Raw genomic sequence first — 19,579 nt, 5'->3', positions numbered from 1 at the left:
GTATTCAATCCAACCCCTTCAGTGGTCTGTCAGTTTGTGAGTGTATCAGAAATGACGTCACATGGTGCACAGCAGAGGAGTATAGTTTTAAAGTACAATAGATTTATTATCAATCTGAATAAATCACTCTTTTACTTCTCACACAAAATATATAGTTCTCACAGAGGCTCTTCGTGTGTATTTCAGATAGCACTATATGAGGATTTATTAAGTCATTCAGTGTCTATAGAGCAAATTTTCTGCACAATATTTCACAATATACAAGCAATAGAGGGACAAATCTAACAAATCCCTATATAATTTATTCCTAAATATATAATTATTACTATTGATACAGAATAATAGGATTTTTAAATAGAGGCTATATTTATCCCAGTTTAGTATATTTCACATTCATTATTCACAGAGATGTTCACGCACTGAAGAAAAAATGTGAAATCGATGTGATATGTTGCAATTATTACAATCTGTGACGTTTTGTTTTTTTTGTCAGGGTCCGAGATCCAAAGTCACAACAACACCCATGCACACCAACATCTGACCATGTGATGCTGATGAATATATATACTAGACTAGCTTCTTTTCATCACAGAGGAGAAATGTAAGTTCACTTTCAAAAAGTCTACACAGATCCAGTAACAACACTTCAACTGGGGTACAGAATCTGTACAGTATGATGAGATTTACAGGAAATAAATGTTATGTTTTTCTTAGACAGAACATTTAAGAGTTGAGACCTGCAGCATTGAAGAGGTTTTATTTCTCACAGCGAAAACAATACTAGTACCCTGATTCCAGCTTGTCAGGACTATTCTTAGCTTTCATTTTACCAACAATGTCTTGTTAAAGTATTTCTATGTTCTCACATTTTGCTGTTTTACAACTACAATCTTTAATCTTTTTTACTGGGACATCATGTAATAACCCAACAAATTGTAGCACAACATTTGAAATGAAAGAAAAACAGAAAAACAATGATGAAAATGTGTAACAGTAATAAACTGAAAAGTGTTGTATATCTTTGTATTACATACGCCATTCAGGAAAGTATCATCTGAGTGGCCCAATGCAAAAACAGAGAAATGGCTGTCAGCCTAAATAAACAGGCTAGGGGGGCATGGTGACTCTGGCTGAGCTGCACTGATCAATAGCTCAGGTGGGATAATTTCATGAAAGGACAACTATTAGTTGTGCAAACGAAGTAGTTTTTAATGATACAGTAAGGCATTTTTTTATAAAATAATTTGAATGTTCATTTTCCATTCTTTTTTCTCAGTAGTGTACTACTTTGTGTTAGTCTATTACATTCAGTCCCAATACAATCCATTTAAGTTTGAGTTGTTTTACCAAATAGGGGTTAAATACCACTGAAGCAGTGGATGTTGGAATATTAAAGTGTTTAGCACTGTCAGCAAAACAAACAATAAGAATAGAGTCAGCACTACCATTATCCTTTTTCACACACAAATTCTGACAGACAAACAGTAGGTGCAGTCCCTCAACTGTTTTTAGTCGCTGAGAGCCCAGTTGGTAAATTTCACATGAGATTACATACACATCTCATTAGTGGCCTTTAAACCAAATGTTCAGAAAAAACAACACCGCATAGAGAACCATGGATTCATTTTCAGAAATCGCACAGTAGGAACACTGATCCAAGCACCCCACCTCCATTTCCCTTAGTAACTAGAAAGGTAATCAGAGCAATGTTCCAACTCTGGAATCACAGAATAAGAAAGGAGCTCGCACAATATTCACTATACAGTATTGTAAGATGTTGAAACGAGAGGGGAGAGATGTTTGCGATGAGTAGGTAGAGAAGACCGGCGCTCCGAGATGGATGAGGAGAAGAGGAAAGGAGGAGGTGTAGGTCTTTACTGAGGAAGCGCTTTCAGAATGGCATTCACCTCCTCTGCCACGGCTGTCAGAGCAAACTCAAACTGCTCCTAAGGAGAAGAAAAAAAAGAGGATAAAGTGTTAGTTTGTGTCCAGCTTGGTAGCATGTTTTGAATCCCATTTAGAAATGACTGGCAGCTGTTGCCTCCTCCACCTCCTCCTTTCCTCCCTCCATATCGTCTGACCCCGGCTGTGCCTGGCCACCGTCTCGAGCTGAATCGCTTCGTGAGCTTTCAACCTGAAGCACAGCACAGCCAGCACCAATATCGATCCAACCAGGTGTCTTAAAATGCAGCTTTGTGAGTCAAACTGTCTCTCAGCATTTTTTTATTTTTATTTTATTTTTTGCGCTGTGTTTTATTGTGAAACCAGTGCATGATTTTCCCAGAGGAACTGATTGATGTCTGCCCTGTGGACCTGCCGCTTTTATATTCCTATCCTCTCCCCAGGCTGCAGGCCACAGGGTCTCTTACAGAGAAAAGGGTATGTAGGAGGTTTGGAGGGAACAGTCCTCAGATGTGTCAACACACAGCCTGCTACGGTGTGGCCCGAGGATAGGCTGAATCAATACAGAGAAGCCACCAGTGGCTGAGATTATGTGAAGTGTCTATTTTCGCGTGTCTTCTGAAGTTGTGATAGGTCTGGAAAACTGTAAGTACATCCAGATTTATTGCTAACTCAGGTAGATTCTCAGTTTGAGTTCAAAGTTTTAAAATAGATTTAAAATCCCCCTCCTTCACTGTTCCAGTTTAAACCACTGGGGGGAGATCAATCTCTCTCCATAGATGGGAAACTGATGCAAGAGAGAAAGTTACTACAGTACATATAGACATCTGTCAAAAGGAGCCAAAGCATACAAAGGATAATCTTTTCCTTGAAGATTTTTTTTTTAGCAAAAGTGCTAAAAGGCGTCAAAGGTGGAGAGGAGAGATTCAAAAGTGAAAGGATTAATAAGCAATACAATATAATGATTGCAAATATTTTCAAATGGAAACCAAAATGAGAAAGAGTTTAATTTCAATAGTTTTAAAAATTGCTAAAGATGGTAAAGACTCAGCTAATGAACAGCTCTATAGTAAGCTATGAGTAATTGATTATTAGAAAAGCCCATGTGAAGCTGACAGCAAGAAGCTTCTGCAAAGTCCCACTTTGAAATAGGAAAAGATGAAAAGGTGATCTTCTCGGCAATGAAGATAATGGCATAAAGACAAATTGGAAAAACTTTTTACGGGCTAATTAAAGTAGTATTGTTCTTTCTGAGTCAAATCAATTAGTCAAATAACTCCTAAACAATTAATTTGTGTAAAATATAGCTTAATTAAGTAATTCAAGTACATTGTATGCATAGTTGGTCGGGCATCACAATTTGGGTATAGGGGATAGGGGGAGCCTAATCTCTAGACCTTAATCCAAAGGAAAATGTTTGGGGAGATGGCAATCATACTGCTTCTGAGACAAAACAAGAAGTGCAGATGAACTGTGAAATGTAGTGTAATGGTAATACCTGTTTAAAGGTATCAGAAACGGGACAACAGTGGTTATATAACTAAACAATTCACAGGACAGCTAAAAGCACATTTAGAAAATTTTCATTCACACGAGTTTGTTATGAAAAAAGCATCAGGGGAGTGTTGGCCTCGTGGTTTAGAGCAGTGTGCTTGTGCTCTGAGAAGGTTGCAAGTACCGATCACTACAGCCTGCACTCTGAGTCCCTGAGAAAGACCCTTAACCCCAAACTGCTCCCAAATGGATGGTTTAAATGCAAAAGTAAAGTTCTCCAATTTGAGATTGATAAAGTTCAATTATTATTATTTTTTAATTATTATTATTATATGGTATAGAGATACTGATTCTCTATTCTACAAGTATCTTAATAAAATTATTTACTTTATTTATTTCATCTGGCACTGATGCAGAGAGGTCAGACAATTGATTATTGACATTTTTGTATGACTGTTTACCATTTATTTAGAGGCTTGTTCACTTCTTGTTCAAATTTTCAGTCATCTGGTTAGTGGCAATCATTCACACAATAATAAAAGAAACACATGGAGCAGCACAGGACCCCTGAAGAGGTGCTGAAGCGTTTTCAGAAAAAATGAGCGAAACTCTGGTTTCCTTCGATTCAAGTGTTTTTTGGGTTTTTTTTTTTGGTCGGGTGGGGCAGTGGGTAGCACTGCTCCCTTGCAACAAGAAGGTTGCGGGTTTGATTCCTGTTAGATTTACATGTTCTCCCTGAGCATGTGTGGGTTCTCTCCGGGTACTCCCACAGTCTAAAAACATGACTTTTAGGTTAATTGGCTTCTCTAAATTCTCCTTAGGTGTGAGTGTTTGAGTGAATGGTTGTTTGTCCTGTTTGTCTCTGTGTTGCCCTGCGATGGACTGGCAACCTGTCCAGGGTGTACCCCGCCTCTCGCCCGTAGACAGCTGGAGATAGGCACCAGCACCCCTCGCGGTCGCCTCTTGGCGGTTTTCATCTTCTGTTCGTGGGGGCTGGAAGGCGTAGCACCAGAATAATAAAAGCGAACATATTTTGCTGGCAGGTTTTGACATTTTAAGATAATTTCAACGTTAATAAACTCTGCATCAGCCTAGCTGTGTCTGTCTCCCAGATCAGCTTCTCTGATTGGTTGATGTGGCACTTTGAGCAGCAAAAGTTCATTTTTTTCCAACTCCAGCAGCTGCTGCTTCTGAAGCTCGTCACACACGTCAGATGCTCAGAAGCTCATGACGCGCTGCTACTGCTGCTCCAAACACGCTGTGGGACCTTTTGCTGCGTGTCATCCATTGACTTTGCATGTAAACTAGCTGCTTCTGCTGCCTCTGCTGCTTGCGGCGTGAAAGTAGCATTATTTATGTACGTTTCCTTTTTTTTCCAAAAACCTAGTGGGCATGGCTCATCGTGTTGTGTGCTCTGTAGTCCATGAAACACAGTACTTAAAGTAATTAGGCATCATCGATAATCTGGACATTTCTTTTAAAACTAATATTAATACTGCAACTACAATTGTTGCTTTTCATTATAAATCTAAAGGTTCTGCAACTCATATGGTTGCCGGTCCTGCATTACAGAATTAGAGAGTGGAAGGAAATGAATCACTCCGAGTTCTTTCTATACACATGCTTGCAGTCAGGTCAGTTTGCCCACATCAGAATGAGATGACTGGAACAAATGTGTACTGTAGATGGACGCTGATCAAATAAGGATCAGCAATAACCACCCCTTTATATTACATTACAGTTTTATCACTATTTAGCTGTAATTGATCATAATAAATTACGTATTTGTATTCCATTTATGTCAATTTAAACATACTTTCTGAAAGACTCCCATGCTGATAAGGCATTTATACAGCAGCATAATAATAAGCCTTATGAAAGTTAAAACTAAAATGTTTACTTTTTAGAACTTTTTACTCCAAGTAAGGAAACAGTGTTTTACCCACTCACTATTGTTGTTTTATTTCGAATAGACTTTTTAATGACATTGGATAGAGTCACCTTTTATATACTGCTGAATATGTTTTATATTAGTTACAAATCTGTTTCTTTCAAAGCTTTTGTTAAGATTCTGCTAAATATATATATATATATTAATCTCAATATGACTTTCAATAAACTAATAAATATAATCAATAAACATTTAAAAAAAAAGCAAAAAACCTTAACTATGGTTTAAGCAGAAAATTAAGTTGACTCTACATGTTTTATTTCATTATAATCACATTTTTGTTTAGAGTCAGAATGAGGAAGCAAAGTAGAAGCAAGCATTTTCCACTGTAATTCTACTCAGTACTGTCAGAAAAGAAAATGGGAGTCTTTGAAAAAGCTTTTCCCTGCAAAGAACAGAGCAGAGCGCAGCTCTGAAAGCAGCATTAATAGACCGTTGAGGAACAGTGCAGTGTGTTAGGAAGCAGCTTGCATAAATATTATCACCCACTGCAGCGTCATTTTTATTATTATTATCCTCTCAAACTGAAAGAGCAAAACAAAAGGGGAAAGTCTTTGTGTTTGCATTGAGAATGAGGAAAAATGACTGTTATGATGTAAACTGTGAGAACAAATGTCTGTATAGGGAGTCATTTTCTTTGTCGGTTCATTTTATGGCAAGACTGGAACAAAAATATACAACATATTTAAGTAAAACTACCTAAATTATGTAAAGTATAAAAAGTGACATTTATTCTCAATTATTTTCAATATGTTTTGATTTTCTGTGTTTAATTTATTTATGGATTAAATTAGAATTCATACACATCTCTATGTTAAGGCTTATAACATTTCTTACACTTAAGGTATGGGATCTACTGTAATGTCTTGAAATGCAGATATTTTTTCATAATCTGATTTCCTTTCACATTCTTATCCAGACCAGAAAAATAAGATTCCTGACTCTTCCAGAAAAGCCTAAAAGCCCTTTGGATGCTTTTGTTGACAATTTTTGTCAGAAAATGCACTGTATGTAAACCATTTGGGCATCTAAAATCTCTTATTAAATGTTTTCATAAAAGATTGGTCAATGATTTATCAAAGTATTTCCCCATCAAAGTATTTACATTCTCAAGACATAACTGCGAATCTATTTCTACAAACAAATTAAATGTATTTAAATCGTATAACTGTGCAAATGATATTTCTCTCAAGTTTTGGGTTAATTTTCTTTGATCCCTTTAAAAAATCTGATGTTTCTGTCCTCCAAGCAATATTCTGTAATCCTGAAAGCAGTTATCAAGTAGAGCATCATCATTTCCTCTGATCCTGCATGGATGAAGCAGACAATCATCCCTCTGAAACGCCTCAAACCCCATCCCCCTCCCCATATTCCCTCCCCCTCCTTCCTCCCACTCCTCCAACTCAAGCTGGGGAACCTTACCTTTGTCTGGACCATGCCAGCTCTCTGGTCTCTCAAGTGCTCCAGGGTAGCGGCAATATCAATCTCTTTAGCACCTGCAACAGAGTGAGAATTGGACTGAGTTCAAAGCAGCGCAGTAATCCTGCTCACATCTGTCAATCTCTCTTTATACTTCGCTGCGCTCCCTTTGGAACAGTGCAGCGATTGAAAATTATTACATTCATCCCTGGAAAAAAAAAACAAACTTGGACAGAAGCCATGGACTGTTTCTTGACAAAATATGCAATAGGATGTATACATTTTTTGGTGACTGGGAAATATACACTACTCCCCAGCTTCAATCTGATAATTCAAATAGGATATCCAACATGCTAATTAAAACAATTCGCAGCAGCAAAGTCATTTTGAAGACTAACCTGTGCAACAGTTGCTTCACCTGTAATCAACTTCCCTGCAGACTGTTATGTTTGCATGGGAATATCTTACTGTTGCCAAAACTTATGGGTTGAAAGCAAGCCAGAGCTAATTTGAAAATAAGAGAGAGGTAGAAAATGCATCTTAAGTGCAAAGATGCTCTTGAAAGTGAGGCAGCAAAAGGAAGAAAACAACATCAGAGAGAATGAATTTATGCATCTATGTGAGAGAAAAAGAGAAAAGAAGCGGGGCTTAATGCACTCAGAGGTACTACAGCGCTCTGAAAAGACTTTTATGTCTCAGATGAGCTGGAATCCAAAGTTACATTGAAGAGAAGGCTCTCCGGCCAAAGGGGGGGAAAGAAAGAAAGGTTTTTTCGAGAGCCAGCTTATCTACATTTCATGCATTTCATACCAGATGCAGAAAACAAAAGGTTGAAAGAGGGCAGCGAGACAGCTCCTATCACCACAGGCAACGGCACATTTGTCACTGAGGTACTTGAATTGCACCAGGAAGGCTGAATCTTATTACTGTTTAACAGACAGCATAGCAAGGCCTCCTTTTAACCTGTTCTGACTGGGCTGGATCTCTAGAGGGTTAAGGGGTAAAGGGCAAAGATCAGGGGGCAAAGGGCAGACTAAGCCATGGAGGACAATGTCTTTGGAAACAATGGATGCTTATAACTTGAATTTCTCAACAAAACTTAGAAGACAAATTAAACAGTTTATTCATGCAGAATAAGCTGACCACAACTACTCTGCTATTTCTTCAGCTACTGATTCCAAGATTTTTTTTTTAGGAAAACCAGTTATAAATGTTTTCCATTACATCTCTGTAAAACATGATTTTTGTACTCTACAAGATCTAAAAAGTTCAAGAACACTATATATATATATATATATATATATATATATATATATATATATATATATATATATATATATATATATATATATATATATATATATATATATATATATATATATATATATATATATATATATATACATGATGCTGAAGAGGTACAGTGAAATAATAATATTACAGCATTCAAGGAATTGCTCATTAAATCAGCATTGGCAAAAAAATACTGTAAACTTTAAACCTACCAAGACCTAAAGGCTTTCTATTCTGGGGGTGTAGCAGACCTACACAACCATAATATGGGATAATGTGCTCAGAATCAGGGCAACTTTCAATTGTATGTGCCATAAATCTGGGGTTAATGGAACAGGGATCAGACAAAAGCCAGTGTTTAATAAAAGCCACACATGGGCACACATGGTAAAATAGTGGTAGGATGAAACAAGATTTGGACCTTTTAGGAAAAATCCCACACTCGAGAGGGACTTGTCATAGTTCATAGGCAGATCGATGGGGCTAAAAACAGGGCAGTCTTGGATGCTAAACCTCTAGCACGTCATAAGCCTTATACATACATTTAGAGTTAAAAGGGCCTGGTTTAGATAAAAGCATATTCATCTGTCCTAGTCAAAGTATAATGGAAAATTACTGTTCACGCTGATGCCTTCCATGCAATCTGACTGAGCAAGAGCTTGTTTATAAAAATAATCAGCTAAAAGAAGAGAAATGTGATATAGACATACCCACAAACACCCCCTAACTCTTACTAGAATCAAATCAAAAATACAAATACAGACTTGGTTGTGTTGGCTCATAACATAAAATACCAATAAAACACCTTGAATGTTTTGATTGCTAAATACGTTTGCAAAGCCCTACGATGGAGCTTGGTGTTTTTGGACCTTTTGGATGTGTCTCATCTTTCATACCTGAATTAAGTAGCCAGAACACAGTAAAATTTGCCAAATCCTATTAATGACCTGATTATTTGACTCAGGTGTCCTGAAGCAGAGAAAAATCTTAAAGGTACAGGACACCGGACCTGGAGGCCCATCATTGAGGAACCCTGCTATAGGAGATAACCCAATTCAAAGATGCACAACTCAACACTAATAACAAACCTTGAATATTTCCATCAATGCTAACTATGTTCAAAGTTAGAAACACAATTGCATGAATTGCAAAATAAAATTGTGAACACCAATCTTTTAAGAAAAATCAATAAGAAAATCAACAATCTTACATTAATTATTAAATATTGATTTGAACCAGTAGAGCACACAGCAATATAAAAACTATACAGTATATGAATTTTCCCCTTAAACATTTCATTTCCATGCATGTGCTATCTAAATTCATGTTGCAGCTGCCGTTGCAGGTCAATACAGTGTGAAGGTTGCTTAAATAGATAATTACGAATGTGGGTGGAGGTTTCTTTTTCATTTCCCTTCCCCGTCTTCCCTCTTTGTTCTGATCTCCCCACTCCCAGAGAAACCCCCCCTGTCTCGGCTGCCTCTCCAGGCCTCAGGAAAGTCACCCTCTAATGCATCCCCAAGACCCTCCGAAGAGAATGAGAGGCTTTGCCGTTGCCAAGGGTTTCAAACCAAGAGAGAGGGGGGGACAGAAAAGGGGAGCTATTGATCGTTACCTTTAGCCATCCTATTGAGGACCATGTCAATCAGCATGTAGGTCCCACTCCTGCCAGCTCCGTCACTGCAGAGTCACAAACAGAGAGGCATAGACTATTAAGGTTGCGGCGCAAGGTGCTTTAATCTCAGAGTGTTTTACTTACGATGAAACAAATTGCTCATTTACATTGGCATCTGCTGTGAGACTTTTGAGTATATTTAAACACAAATGAGTGCGTGCATCCAGATGAACACTTCCTTATTTGCATAAAACATGATTTTAGATGTGAAGCCGAAAAAAAATAAAATGAATGTAAATCCTTTTCTTATGAGAAATACTCAAAGCGATCGAAGTATTTCCAATAAATGTAATTACGTTAAACCTTTGCACATGAATGCATGTGTGGTCTTAAGAGAGGCTGTCGGAGAGTGAGAGAGAGAGAGAGAGAGAGAGAGAGGGAGAAAGAGAGAGCGAGAAGGAATGGTTTTCTAAGGCACGCTGGGGACAAAAGCTTTTAAATGCATGCACCTCAGGAGCAGAGGAGAGGTTGAGAGGCCAGGGGCAGTTCGAGAACAGCTTTTGGAGAGCCTTGCTTTTCCATTACTCCAGAGATAGCCCCATGAAAAGCCTCCCTTTGTGCCCGCCGGCCATTCAGCAGCTCTGCATGTTAATTGCAAACAAGGCGTGGACATCTCTCTAATAAAGGCAAGGCCAATAAAACAGGAGAGCTGCCTGAGCGCCACTGCTTCATTAATCCAGTGCTAGACGCTCCACTCCTTAGAGAGGGAGAGTGCAGGCTTACTGGCCCCATGCATGACTTAACAGGATGTGACTATCAAAAGTGGTCTGACACATACTTGGGTGTTTAATACAAGCCAATCAAAGCTGGTTAACCAGCTCAACCAGATGGGAAATGGAAAAGTCTCTCTTTAAAAAAAAACATTATTTACAGAAGAAGCAGGGCGTAGAATAAACAGCAGTGGACCCAGATTAAATATGAAAAATACAACTGTAACGCACACACATGTACTTGCCTGCAGTGAACAATTATCGGGCAAGATCGGCCACGGTAGCACTTGTTAACCTTTCTGGAATAAAGCAAAAGAGAAAAGCCATTTTACTTCAAGATAGGTGGCACAATATCAAATTTAGGGCACTGAAATAGCAATAATCACAGCAAATGTGACTCACAAGAGATTTCTGCACTGTGAGCTGGATGAAAAAAACTGATCAATAAATCAAAGCAGCAAACATAAATCTGAGATGCCTCCTCCTGTCAGTCAGTCAGTAACTAAATCCGTCATCCGTTAGGTAACAATGAATCTCTCTCTGACGTGTGGGTGATGGACTTGGTAGTGTGATGTTGTGATTGCGGTCCGCCAACGCGTTAACCTCAGCCAATTATAAATGTTTTACACCATGGGCAATGGTGAAGGCCAACAAGCCTTTTCACACCCGTTGCTGCCATGGAAACTGACTACATCAAGGCCTCCCTCCAGCGCCGCTTTGCTTTCTTTCACTTTTCTATAGAAAATTGTAAAAAATGCTTTTTTTTTTTTATTTAAAGTCATGTTCATAATTTAAATATAATTTAAATTAAATTAAACATAAATTAAAAATAATTTTCGCAACAAAAAAACAAACTATACATTTGCTCAAATATGGATCATTCACCATGCACTGACATTAGTTTGATGTACCGTAAGAACAGTTTTTAAAAGTTAAATAACCACAACATAACATATGTTTTAAACTGAAAATCTGAATCCAGTTATCCATTTTCTTTGTGACTATTTGAAGCATAGTACAGTATTTTGACTAATTGCTTTAAAATGTCAGTCAGCTGCGTATTTAAGAGGACTTAAAGAGGGGAAGCTACATGAACTGTTCACCTTGGTTAGACAGGGGGAGGACAATGGGTAGGCTGGCTGTTAATTTTACAAATATGCTAAGTGTTGCTTTGACAAGAGTTGGCTTGTCTGTATGTACGATGAACAATCTTTTGCAATTTTAGGATTACACAGGTGTTAAAATACTGTAGCTAATGAGGTCTAACAGGTTAAAATTAACAGGTCAATTAGCCTTATTAATGCCAGTCAACCTGTAGTAAGCTGTTTATTTTACAAACATGCTCAATCTCATTTGTGCTAACCCAAATTAAGAGTAATCTAACTGGTAAAATAAAACCTGCAGGTTCATCTTTTCATCACACAGGATTAATTAGTTAACTTTGGGGTTATGAAGAGCCTGACGACTTCTATAAACTTGTTGATTAGCACCTGTATTCATAACAGCTTGCTTGCTTGTAGTTTAATTCTTGTTGATGTAGCAAGAGAATTAGACCTGTTGGTAAAAAAAAAAAGGTTTACTTTAAATTCACTATTGGCAATAATATTTCAATTAGCATCCCTCCAGTAATCGGGGAAGCATTGGAAGCTTAAAAGCTGGACAAGCTATTGCAAGATAGCTATTTAGATGCTTATTGCTGCTAATGAGCAAAGGCTGTTTGTTCTATTAGCAGAAGTGATAACATTTTATTATAAACTGTGAGAAGTTATGACTGCTATTTGTAAAATATCCTACTTGAGGCTTGCTAGAGGAGTATTATAAAGCTAATTAAGTAGCTAGAAAAAGTGCAAACCAACCTCATATTCTGTATAACACCCTTTGAATAAGTGGTAAATATATTCAATATAATCTCTCTATTTTAAATATCTATTGAATTATTAATTAAATCAGTAAATCTTTTAAATCATTTACTTAACAGAAATAAAATGTGATTTCTATTTTAATCCTCAACATTATACTCAAATTTCTACCCTAATTAGCAATAAATATGTAAAATAGTCACTGACAAAGTTATGCTTCTTTTCTCACTTTCTTTTTGAGCAAATGTGCATCATAATCAAAACAACCCATTTCATGAATATCATTATAGATATTGTACTGATTAATATTACAGCGGCATGTTTTATTACGTTGGCAGCTGTTAATTGTTCAAAAAGATAGAAAATTCAACATGCAATAAATGAAAAATATCTGTTTAAGACTTATTTCAATGCTGTAACACTGATCCTGACCTTAATCCAACTCTTTTGTAGTCTTTAGCTTTGCAGAAACATTTACAAATATATGGACTGTAGAGAAAAATTGGAATGGAAACCTGCAATGTAAATGCTGTGTGTGTTTTTTTTTAAGATCCCAGATGTAGTGTGCATTACTTTGTTTTTAATTAAACTTTTTAAACCACCAAAAGATTGTCACTAACCCTTTTGGATACTTTGATTTGCAAATTTATATTTAACACAACCTAGTAAGACATTGTATAAAAATAGCTGGAGTTCCCATGCAAGCCATAGAGCAGAGCAAGTAAGAGGAGGGGATGGGAAAAAGAGAGTCAGGAGTGAAAGAGAGACAGTGTGCACAGGCCTGGCTGAGGAGACACAGTTTCCAATGATCACTTTTGTGACTATGCAACTGGGCTCATATTACTAGCTGCAACATCACAAAAATGACACTGGCCACCGCAAAAAAACCAAGAAGGCCAAAAAACCACAAACACTGAGAGTGTTGAGTGCCTGGTATGGATCGAAGAGCTTTAAATAACCTACAGTGACATTTGCGAAGCTTAGTCAAAACAAACTGAATCTCAGCACAGCAAACAATCGGCAGGTAATTTAGGCAGTTCACACCGGAATGATTAATAAACACATAACTGAAATAAATTTGGAAAAATAGCACAAACCAGCTTAGAAAAGTGTGGTAACACCATGCAATCTTTCAGCGTACTCATTACTAAGGGGCAGACTTCCATCCACAAATCAGATGCATCTATTCTCATTTGGAGGGCTTTGCCTATCCCTCCTGGTTTTTCCCAGAGGAATACTCCTGCTCTTCTGCCAGAACACATTATATGGAGAACAGAGTGAGGTTATTTAGTCACTAGCTTTCCGCCCCGTCTCCTGTGTTTTGGTGAGACAGATCTCATTTAATTGGGCGTTTGAATTAGGTATTTTATTATTCTTTCTTTCTTTTTGTCCCAAGCCAAGCCAGGCAGTGCGGGGCCCTTAATTTGCTGCATCGCATGTGCTGGAGAGAGGTGAGGGAGATCGGCCTGGGATGAAGGGATGGGATAGAAACGGGATCCTATTCAGAAAAAAACAAAAAAAGCACTCTCTACAGGACAGAAAATAAGGCAGCAGGAGCAAAAATAAAAAATAAAGGAGCAGAGAGGCAGGATAAGGGAAAGTAATTAAAAAACAAGCAAGGGATGGAAGGTCAGTTGTGAAAACTGTCAGAAATCTTTCTAGGTTAAGCCGTAGGATCTTCTCTCTACCTGCGGAAGTCTAACAGGGTCCGGGCTGAGCTTGGGATGCCGCGGTCCATCCAAGACAGGAAGTGGAACTGGGTGACTGTGCGCGTCTCGTTGGTCTGCAGGTTTTTCAGGTAGAAACTCCTGACCAGGAAATCCTCACACCAGATATGCTCAGACACTAAATTGACCTAGATGTTGCCACAGGAAAACACAGGAGAACATAGAGAGGAATAAATATCTCACATATCTGCCCAAATTAGGGAAATTATAGTTATCTTAAACCTTAACAAGGGCTAAAGAGCAAAATTAAACAAGTTTGCTCTTGCTAGAAAAAGTCAATGCTGAATACTAAATACTGACTCATAATATTTTGAAGGAATTTTATTTGTTTTTCTTATAAAACATTTGAAGAAATGTTGCACAATTAAGGGCATCCTGCTGCACTCAAAGGCTGTGTTCCTTTGGCAACTAAATTAGAGTCATTTTGTGACAAAATGAGACGTAACTAAGTCAGAAAACAAAGAATGTGAGAATAATTATCTCACTTTGAATATGCATGCTTCAGTGCTGACTGAAAGAAAAACTTTAGGCTGTGCTTGTTTCCTGTTAAAACTGCAAATTCATAACTTTCATACATATAATTGTGTGAAGCAACACCTCTTCATAATTTCATTTATCCTTAATTATACAGCTATTTTAAAGTTTTTATTCTTAATCAGTTTATATTTTGAGACAAGAAATGAACAATGGCATACGTTGTCTAAATAAAAACTGTTTTCTGCTGCCTTAGAATTAAAAAATAATAATGTATTTATGGTATACTTATATTTTTAAAAAGTGAATCTAATTATATAGACAAAAGCAAAATAATGTATTTCAGGCAATTATTCCTATAAATTTTTTAGTGATGATTAAAGCAAACATCACGTATTATCACATTCATTAAAGAAACAAAAAAAGCCAAAATGAAATTTGTTTTGGAACAGTTATATGTAATGGCCATGCTATGGTCTGTACAATTATGACACCGGTCAAGGGGGGTTTAAGGTACAATAAGTCATTGCTAAAGAAGCTATCGGTGAAAAGAGTGCTATAGTAAAGCTTTTTAATGGAAAACTATAAGAGGTAGAAAAAATTGCAGTTAAAAAAAGAAAATGGTGCCATTAGTCCTCCATCGTCAACCACATTTTTTTTGGAAAAGTCACTCATATCAGAAGTATTATCTCTCCGTCTGCTCCCTGTTCCAGATTGGCTGTTATTTTACATCAACCAGGTTCCAGACTAGTTGACCCAGATAAAGTATGTTCCCCATTGAGACATTTTCCCTGCAACCTTGTTTAAAGATGTTTTAAGATGGTCATTTTCCCTCTATATTTCCTATAGATAATGCATTGCCTGGGATGGACTGGCGAGCTGTCCAGGATGTACCCCGCCTTTCACCCGTAGACAGCTGGAGATAACCAGCACCCCTCGCGACCCCATTTGGCATAAAGCGTGTCAGAAAATGGATGGATAATGCATCACTGGGGTCAGTTTCAAGTCCCCGTTTAGCTCAATATAAATGCTGCCTAAACTGGAATATTATTTCCTGGGAAGCTATAGAAGTGTCTGTGAATAACTATTTGTCACCAAGATTCTCAAGATAATAGCTTAGCAGCTAACAGCTTTACTAAAAGGAGCATTATCAATTCATATCATTAAGGATTCCATACAGATATAACTGAAAAAGCTCAGATTGGAGCCTAATAATGTTCTGGTGAAAGTGGAAAATGATAGGGTATTGCACTAGCAGATCTGGCTTGATAGGTAGACACGTGTTTCAGGATATATATATTTTACAATGACTTTCTCCATGTCTAAAATGAAAGGTCAAGCAGATTCCGAAACAGCTTCTTCCCCACGGCTATCGGACAGCTGAAATGTTGAGAAAACTCTAAACCATGTCACAGACTCTGCATCACACTGACAACACCAAACTAAAACACTGCATATTTGCACCATATATATATATATATATATATATATATATATATATATATATATATATATATATATATATATATATATATATATATATATATATATATATATATATATATATATATATATATATATATATATATGTATATATGTATATATAATGCTCTGAACTTCCATATCAATGCATTTTTTTTGCTCCATGTTTCTTCTCCCACACTGTTTACATTTGATCACCGCTGCACTTTAAGAAATGGAAATGTCACAATACGAAATTGGTATCCAAAGTTTATTGACAATAAATGTTGTCAAAGTCTAAGTTAAGCTCTTCATTAGGTTTACTTCATTATGGTGTGCCAATTGGTTCTGTGTTGTGGTCATTACATCTTTTGCACTTCTTCACAACTCTGGATATTTTGAGCACTTTTAATATCCCCTTATATCACTGCAATGCTATGTAGTTATAAAATGTTCTTTGTTATGAAGTCTCTACACTGCATGTCTTTCATTGGGGCTCTGGCAGTTGGAAGTTTAAATTACACAGTTTTATTTACCCCAAACAAACATATACTTTCAGTAAAAATAACCTCTTGGTGTTTTAGCATCAAGTCCTCCCCAAGAAACCTTGGGTTAATTTCAACATAAGATTCTAATTTCTCAGAAATAATCTTGACCTACATTAATCCATATGCAATGAAACAGTGTTATATGCAGTACATATTTTTAAATTTACCTACTGAGATACATCAATGTTTGGATAATATTCTCATTTTATGAATAGAACCGGTAAGCTTTAGAAACTAGATTCAACTTTCAGTGAAAACTGGTCAAAGCTTCTGCTTTTCACCAGCATCATACAAGTTTTTCCTCTGGTTTCCAGATCCGCTAAGGAATCATTTGGAGTGTTTTTAAAAATGTCCAGACATTTAAATGTTTGTTTCAGTTTAGAAAAATGACAAGTATTACAATATGGTATTTTTGTAAAACTCAAGAGTACTAAAATAAAGAACATAAACATTCGACTAATGCATTTTTCCAATTACCTCAGGCAAAGATTTTGGCAATTTCATGGGGTTACAAATCACTATGAGGTCCTGACAAAAATCTAACCAGGAAACTGATGCAAGTAAGTTGGATAGTATTTTGCAACAAACTAAATTTTATTGTTTTACTCAAGAAAGAGATTTCTTGAAGCCACAGCTCTGAAAATCGTACATTTATGATTATTTTTTTGTTTTGTTTTAGGTATGTGGACTATTCTTCAGCTGCTGCATACCTCATATATATGATAGATATCAGATCCCTCGTCGGGCCAGTAGTGGTGACATTGCTTCACGCCATTTTCAGACAGTGGGGTCAGCATGACAATGACGACACAGCCACTCTCCCAGACCATCTAGATATAAAAAAACAAAAAAACAAAAGAAAAGGAAAACACATCATTGCAAAACATATGTAGACAATTAGCCTTGTCGTATTCAAATTCAAACAGCACTAATAAGCACCTGAACTGGGCCACTAAGAGCAGCATATTGCACTTCCTCCTTGTATTACAGTGAAATTGATTTCTTTATCTCTGTGCAGGAGGTATGAATAAATGTCCCCTCTCTGCATGTGACAAATGGCAAATGTTGGGCGGAGAAGTGGGAGTGGGAGGGGGCACGTGTTGTCGCCCTCTCTATCGTCAGGAACGACATCACAACATCTTCTGCGCTGCCGCTCCATTTCATCTTATCGAGATCTAATGCGTCCTTGGAAAGACATAGAGGCCCACTGGCAGCCATTAGGAAAATGAGGAGGAAATGCAGGTTTTATGATTGCTATAAAAACACAATGGCCTTGACTATACACTAATCACAAGCTTCTGCGATACAGCCCATCGGACACATTACACGCCAACTGTGCCAAGATGTGATGAGATTTGGCAAGGTGATAATGTGAGGGAATATTGGGAACTTAGTCTTGTGCAATTTAGTTCATATTTGGATATAAAAGTGCAACAAATGAAATTACATCCCATCTCCACCTAAAGCAACCTTACAACCTTTTAAAAAAATGTAATTAAGAGTTTCTAAACTCCACGGACTATACATTAAGCAACTGACTTTTACTTGGTGAACTCATGCAGATTGGCTTCTCATGGTGAACTGAGGCAGGCATGAAGGCCCAGCAGTACTAAGGTAATAGAGAGGAGATGAATGGAGGAGTAAAGTTAAGGATGAACGGATGGCGGGATGAGGAGCAGAGGATTAGAGGCAAGCAGCCTTTCAGAGCACTGCCTAGGGCCCAGTGTGGATTCGATTGGAGAGTGCAAAAAGATTTGCCTCCTGCATGGTCTAGTTGCACAAGTGTGGCAATGTTTTTTGTGTCTGTTTACTTTAAATGGGGTAAAGAGTGTTGCTTCACACTAAATGGTGATATATCCAATATTTTAATTAAGCTGATGGTAATGTTTTGTTATTTTGCGCTAGATTGGGAAAAATTAAGAGAAGCAAAGCAAACAAGCAGATTAAGTCATATGATCCAATTAGTATATTTAAAAAAGCTATAATATCTACACTGTAAAAACGACAACTCAAAATTGTTCACCTTACTAAGATTTTTGCATTCACTGACAATAAAATTGTCAGTTGGAACTTGAACTGTCTTTTGTGAGCCAGTTGAACTCACTTTCATAAGTTTCTGATGAAAAGTTCATCTTATTCAATAAATTAAGTTGAGTTCACTTAGAAGTTGTAGTTGACACCCAGTCCGAGCGAGGTCAACTTATCTGCGCATGCTCATTTCAAATTTGTCATGGCAACCGGCTGCTACAGGGTTTCCATGGATTTTCCCAGGAGCTCCCTTCTAAAGTTTGGTTCAGCCATCTGGTCACTCGTCCAAGAGAAGACTAAGGCACTAGTTTCCTGTCATCTCTGGCAATATTGCATTATTTGTAAGGTTTTAACAGGAGTTGGAAAGTAAAAAAAATATGTGCTGAAACCTGATTTGCTTTAAGCATGAGATTACTTGTTTACATTGTGAAATTGTAAACCTGTTTTTGCCAAAGTGGTTCAAATAAAAATGCAAAATTTAACTGGATTACTGTCAGGGCTGCTCGGTGCGCAGTGGGTAGCACTGCTGCCTTGCAGCAAGAAGGTTCTGGGTTCGATTCCTGGCCTGGGGTTTTTCTACATGGAGTTTGCATGTTCTCCCTCAGCATGTGTGGGTTCTCTCTGGGTACTCTGGCCTCGTCCAAAAACATGACTGTTAGGTTGATTGGCTTCTCTAAATTGTTGAGTGTGTGCGTGAATGGTTGTTAGTCCTGTGTGTCTGGTGACCTGTCCAGGGTGTACCCTGCCCCACTTGGGACAAGCGTGTAAGAAAATGGATGGATGGTTTACTGTCAGTGGATGATTTAATGGGGGGGACTGAACTCAAAATGTAAGTTATTACAGGGGATGGTAATCTGTATTTAAAACATTTTACAGATAATCTGAACCTAAAATAATAAGTTTTTACAGACTTGAAAGTTCCAGTAACTTGAATTAAAAAAACTTAGTTGGCAGAACTTGAAAAGCTTAGCTGACACAACTTAATAAGTGTAGTTCTACAAAACTTAAAAAATTAAGTTGATGCCTTCAACTCAAAAA

At 37.3% G+C, this 19,579-nt stretch overlaps 1 protein-coding gene across 2 annotated transcripts in view; it reads right to left on the bottom strand.

The window, feature by feature from the left end:
* Positions 1 to 441: 441 nt before the first annotated feature.
* Positions 442 to 19,579, bottom strand: part of ptprn2 (protein tyrosine phosphatase receptor type N2) — a 197,869-nt gene continuing 178,731 nt past the window's right edge. Inside the window, exons 17-22 of one of the 2 annotated variants that reach the window (XM_038297864.1) lie at positions 17,224 to 17,343; positions 13,992 to 14,158; positions 10,690 to 10,743; positions 9,675 to 9,739; positions 6,770 to 6,843; positions 442 to 1,946 (exon numbers count right to left, since the gene is read on the bottom strand). In XM_038297864.1, the coding sequence (XP_038153792.1) occupies positions 1,875 to 1,946; positions 6,770 to 6,843; positions 9,675 to 9,739; positions 10,690 to 10,743; positions 13,992 to 14,158; positions 17,224 to 17,343 (552 nt within the window). In that variant the 3' untranslated portion in view covers positions 442 to 1,874. The remainder of the gene's footprint in view (positions 1,947 to 6,769; positions 6,844 to 9,674; positions 9,740 to 10,689; positions 10,744 to 13,991; positions 14,159 to 17,223; positions 17,344 to 19,579) is intronic. The other variant, XM_038297865.1, reaches the window with a different exon arrangement.

The sequence above is a fragment of the Cyprinodon tularosa genome, unplaced genomic scaffold, assembly GCF_016077235.1.
Source record: "Cyprinodon tularosa strain WSP-4 unplaced genomic scaffold, ASM1607723v1 ctg4, whole genome shotgun sequence".
Lineage (NCBI taxonomy): Eukaryota > Metazoa > Chordata > Actinopteri > Cyprinodontiformes > Cyprinodontidae > Cyprinodon > Cyprinodon tularosa.
Note: the sequence above shows the minus strand (reverse complement) of the source record. Positions and strands in the feature narration are given on the sequence as shown.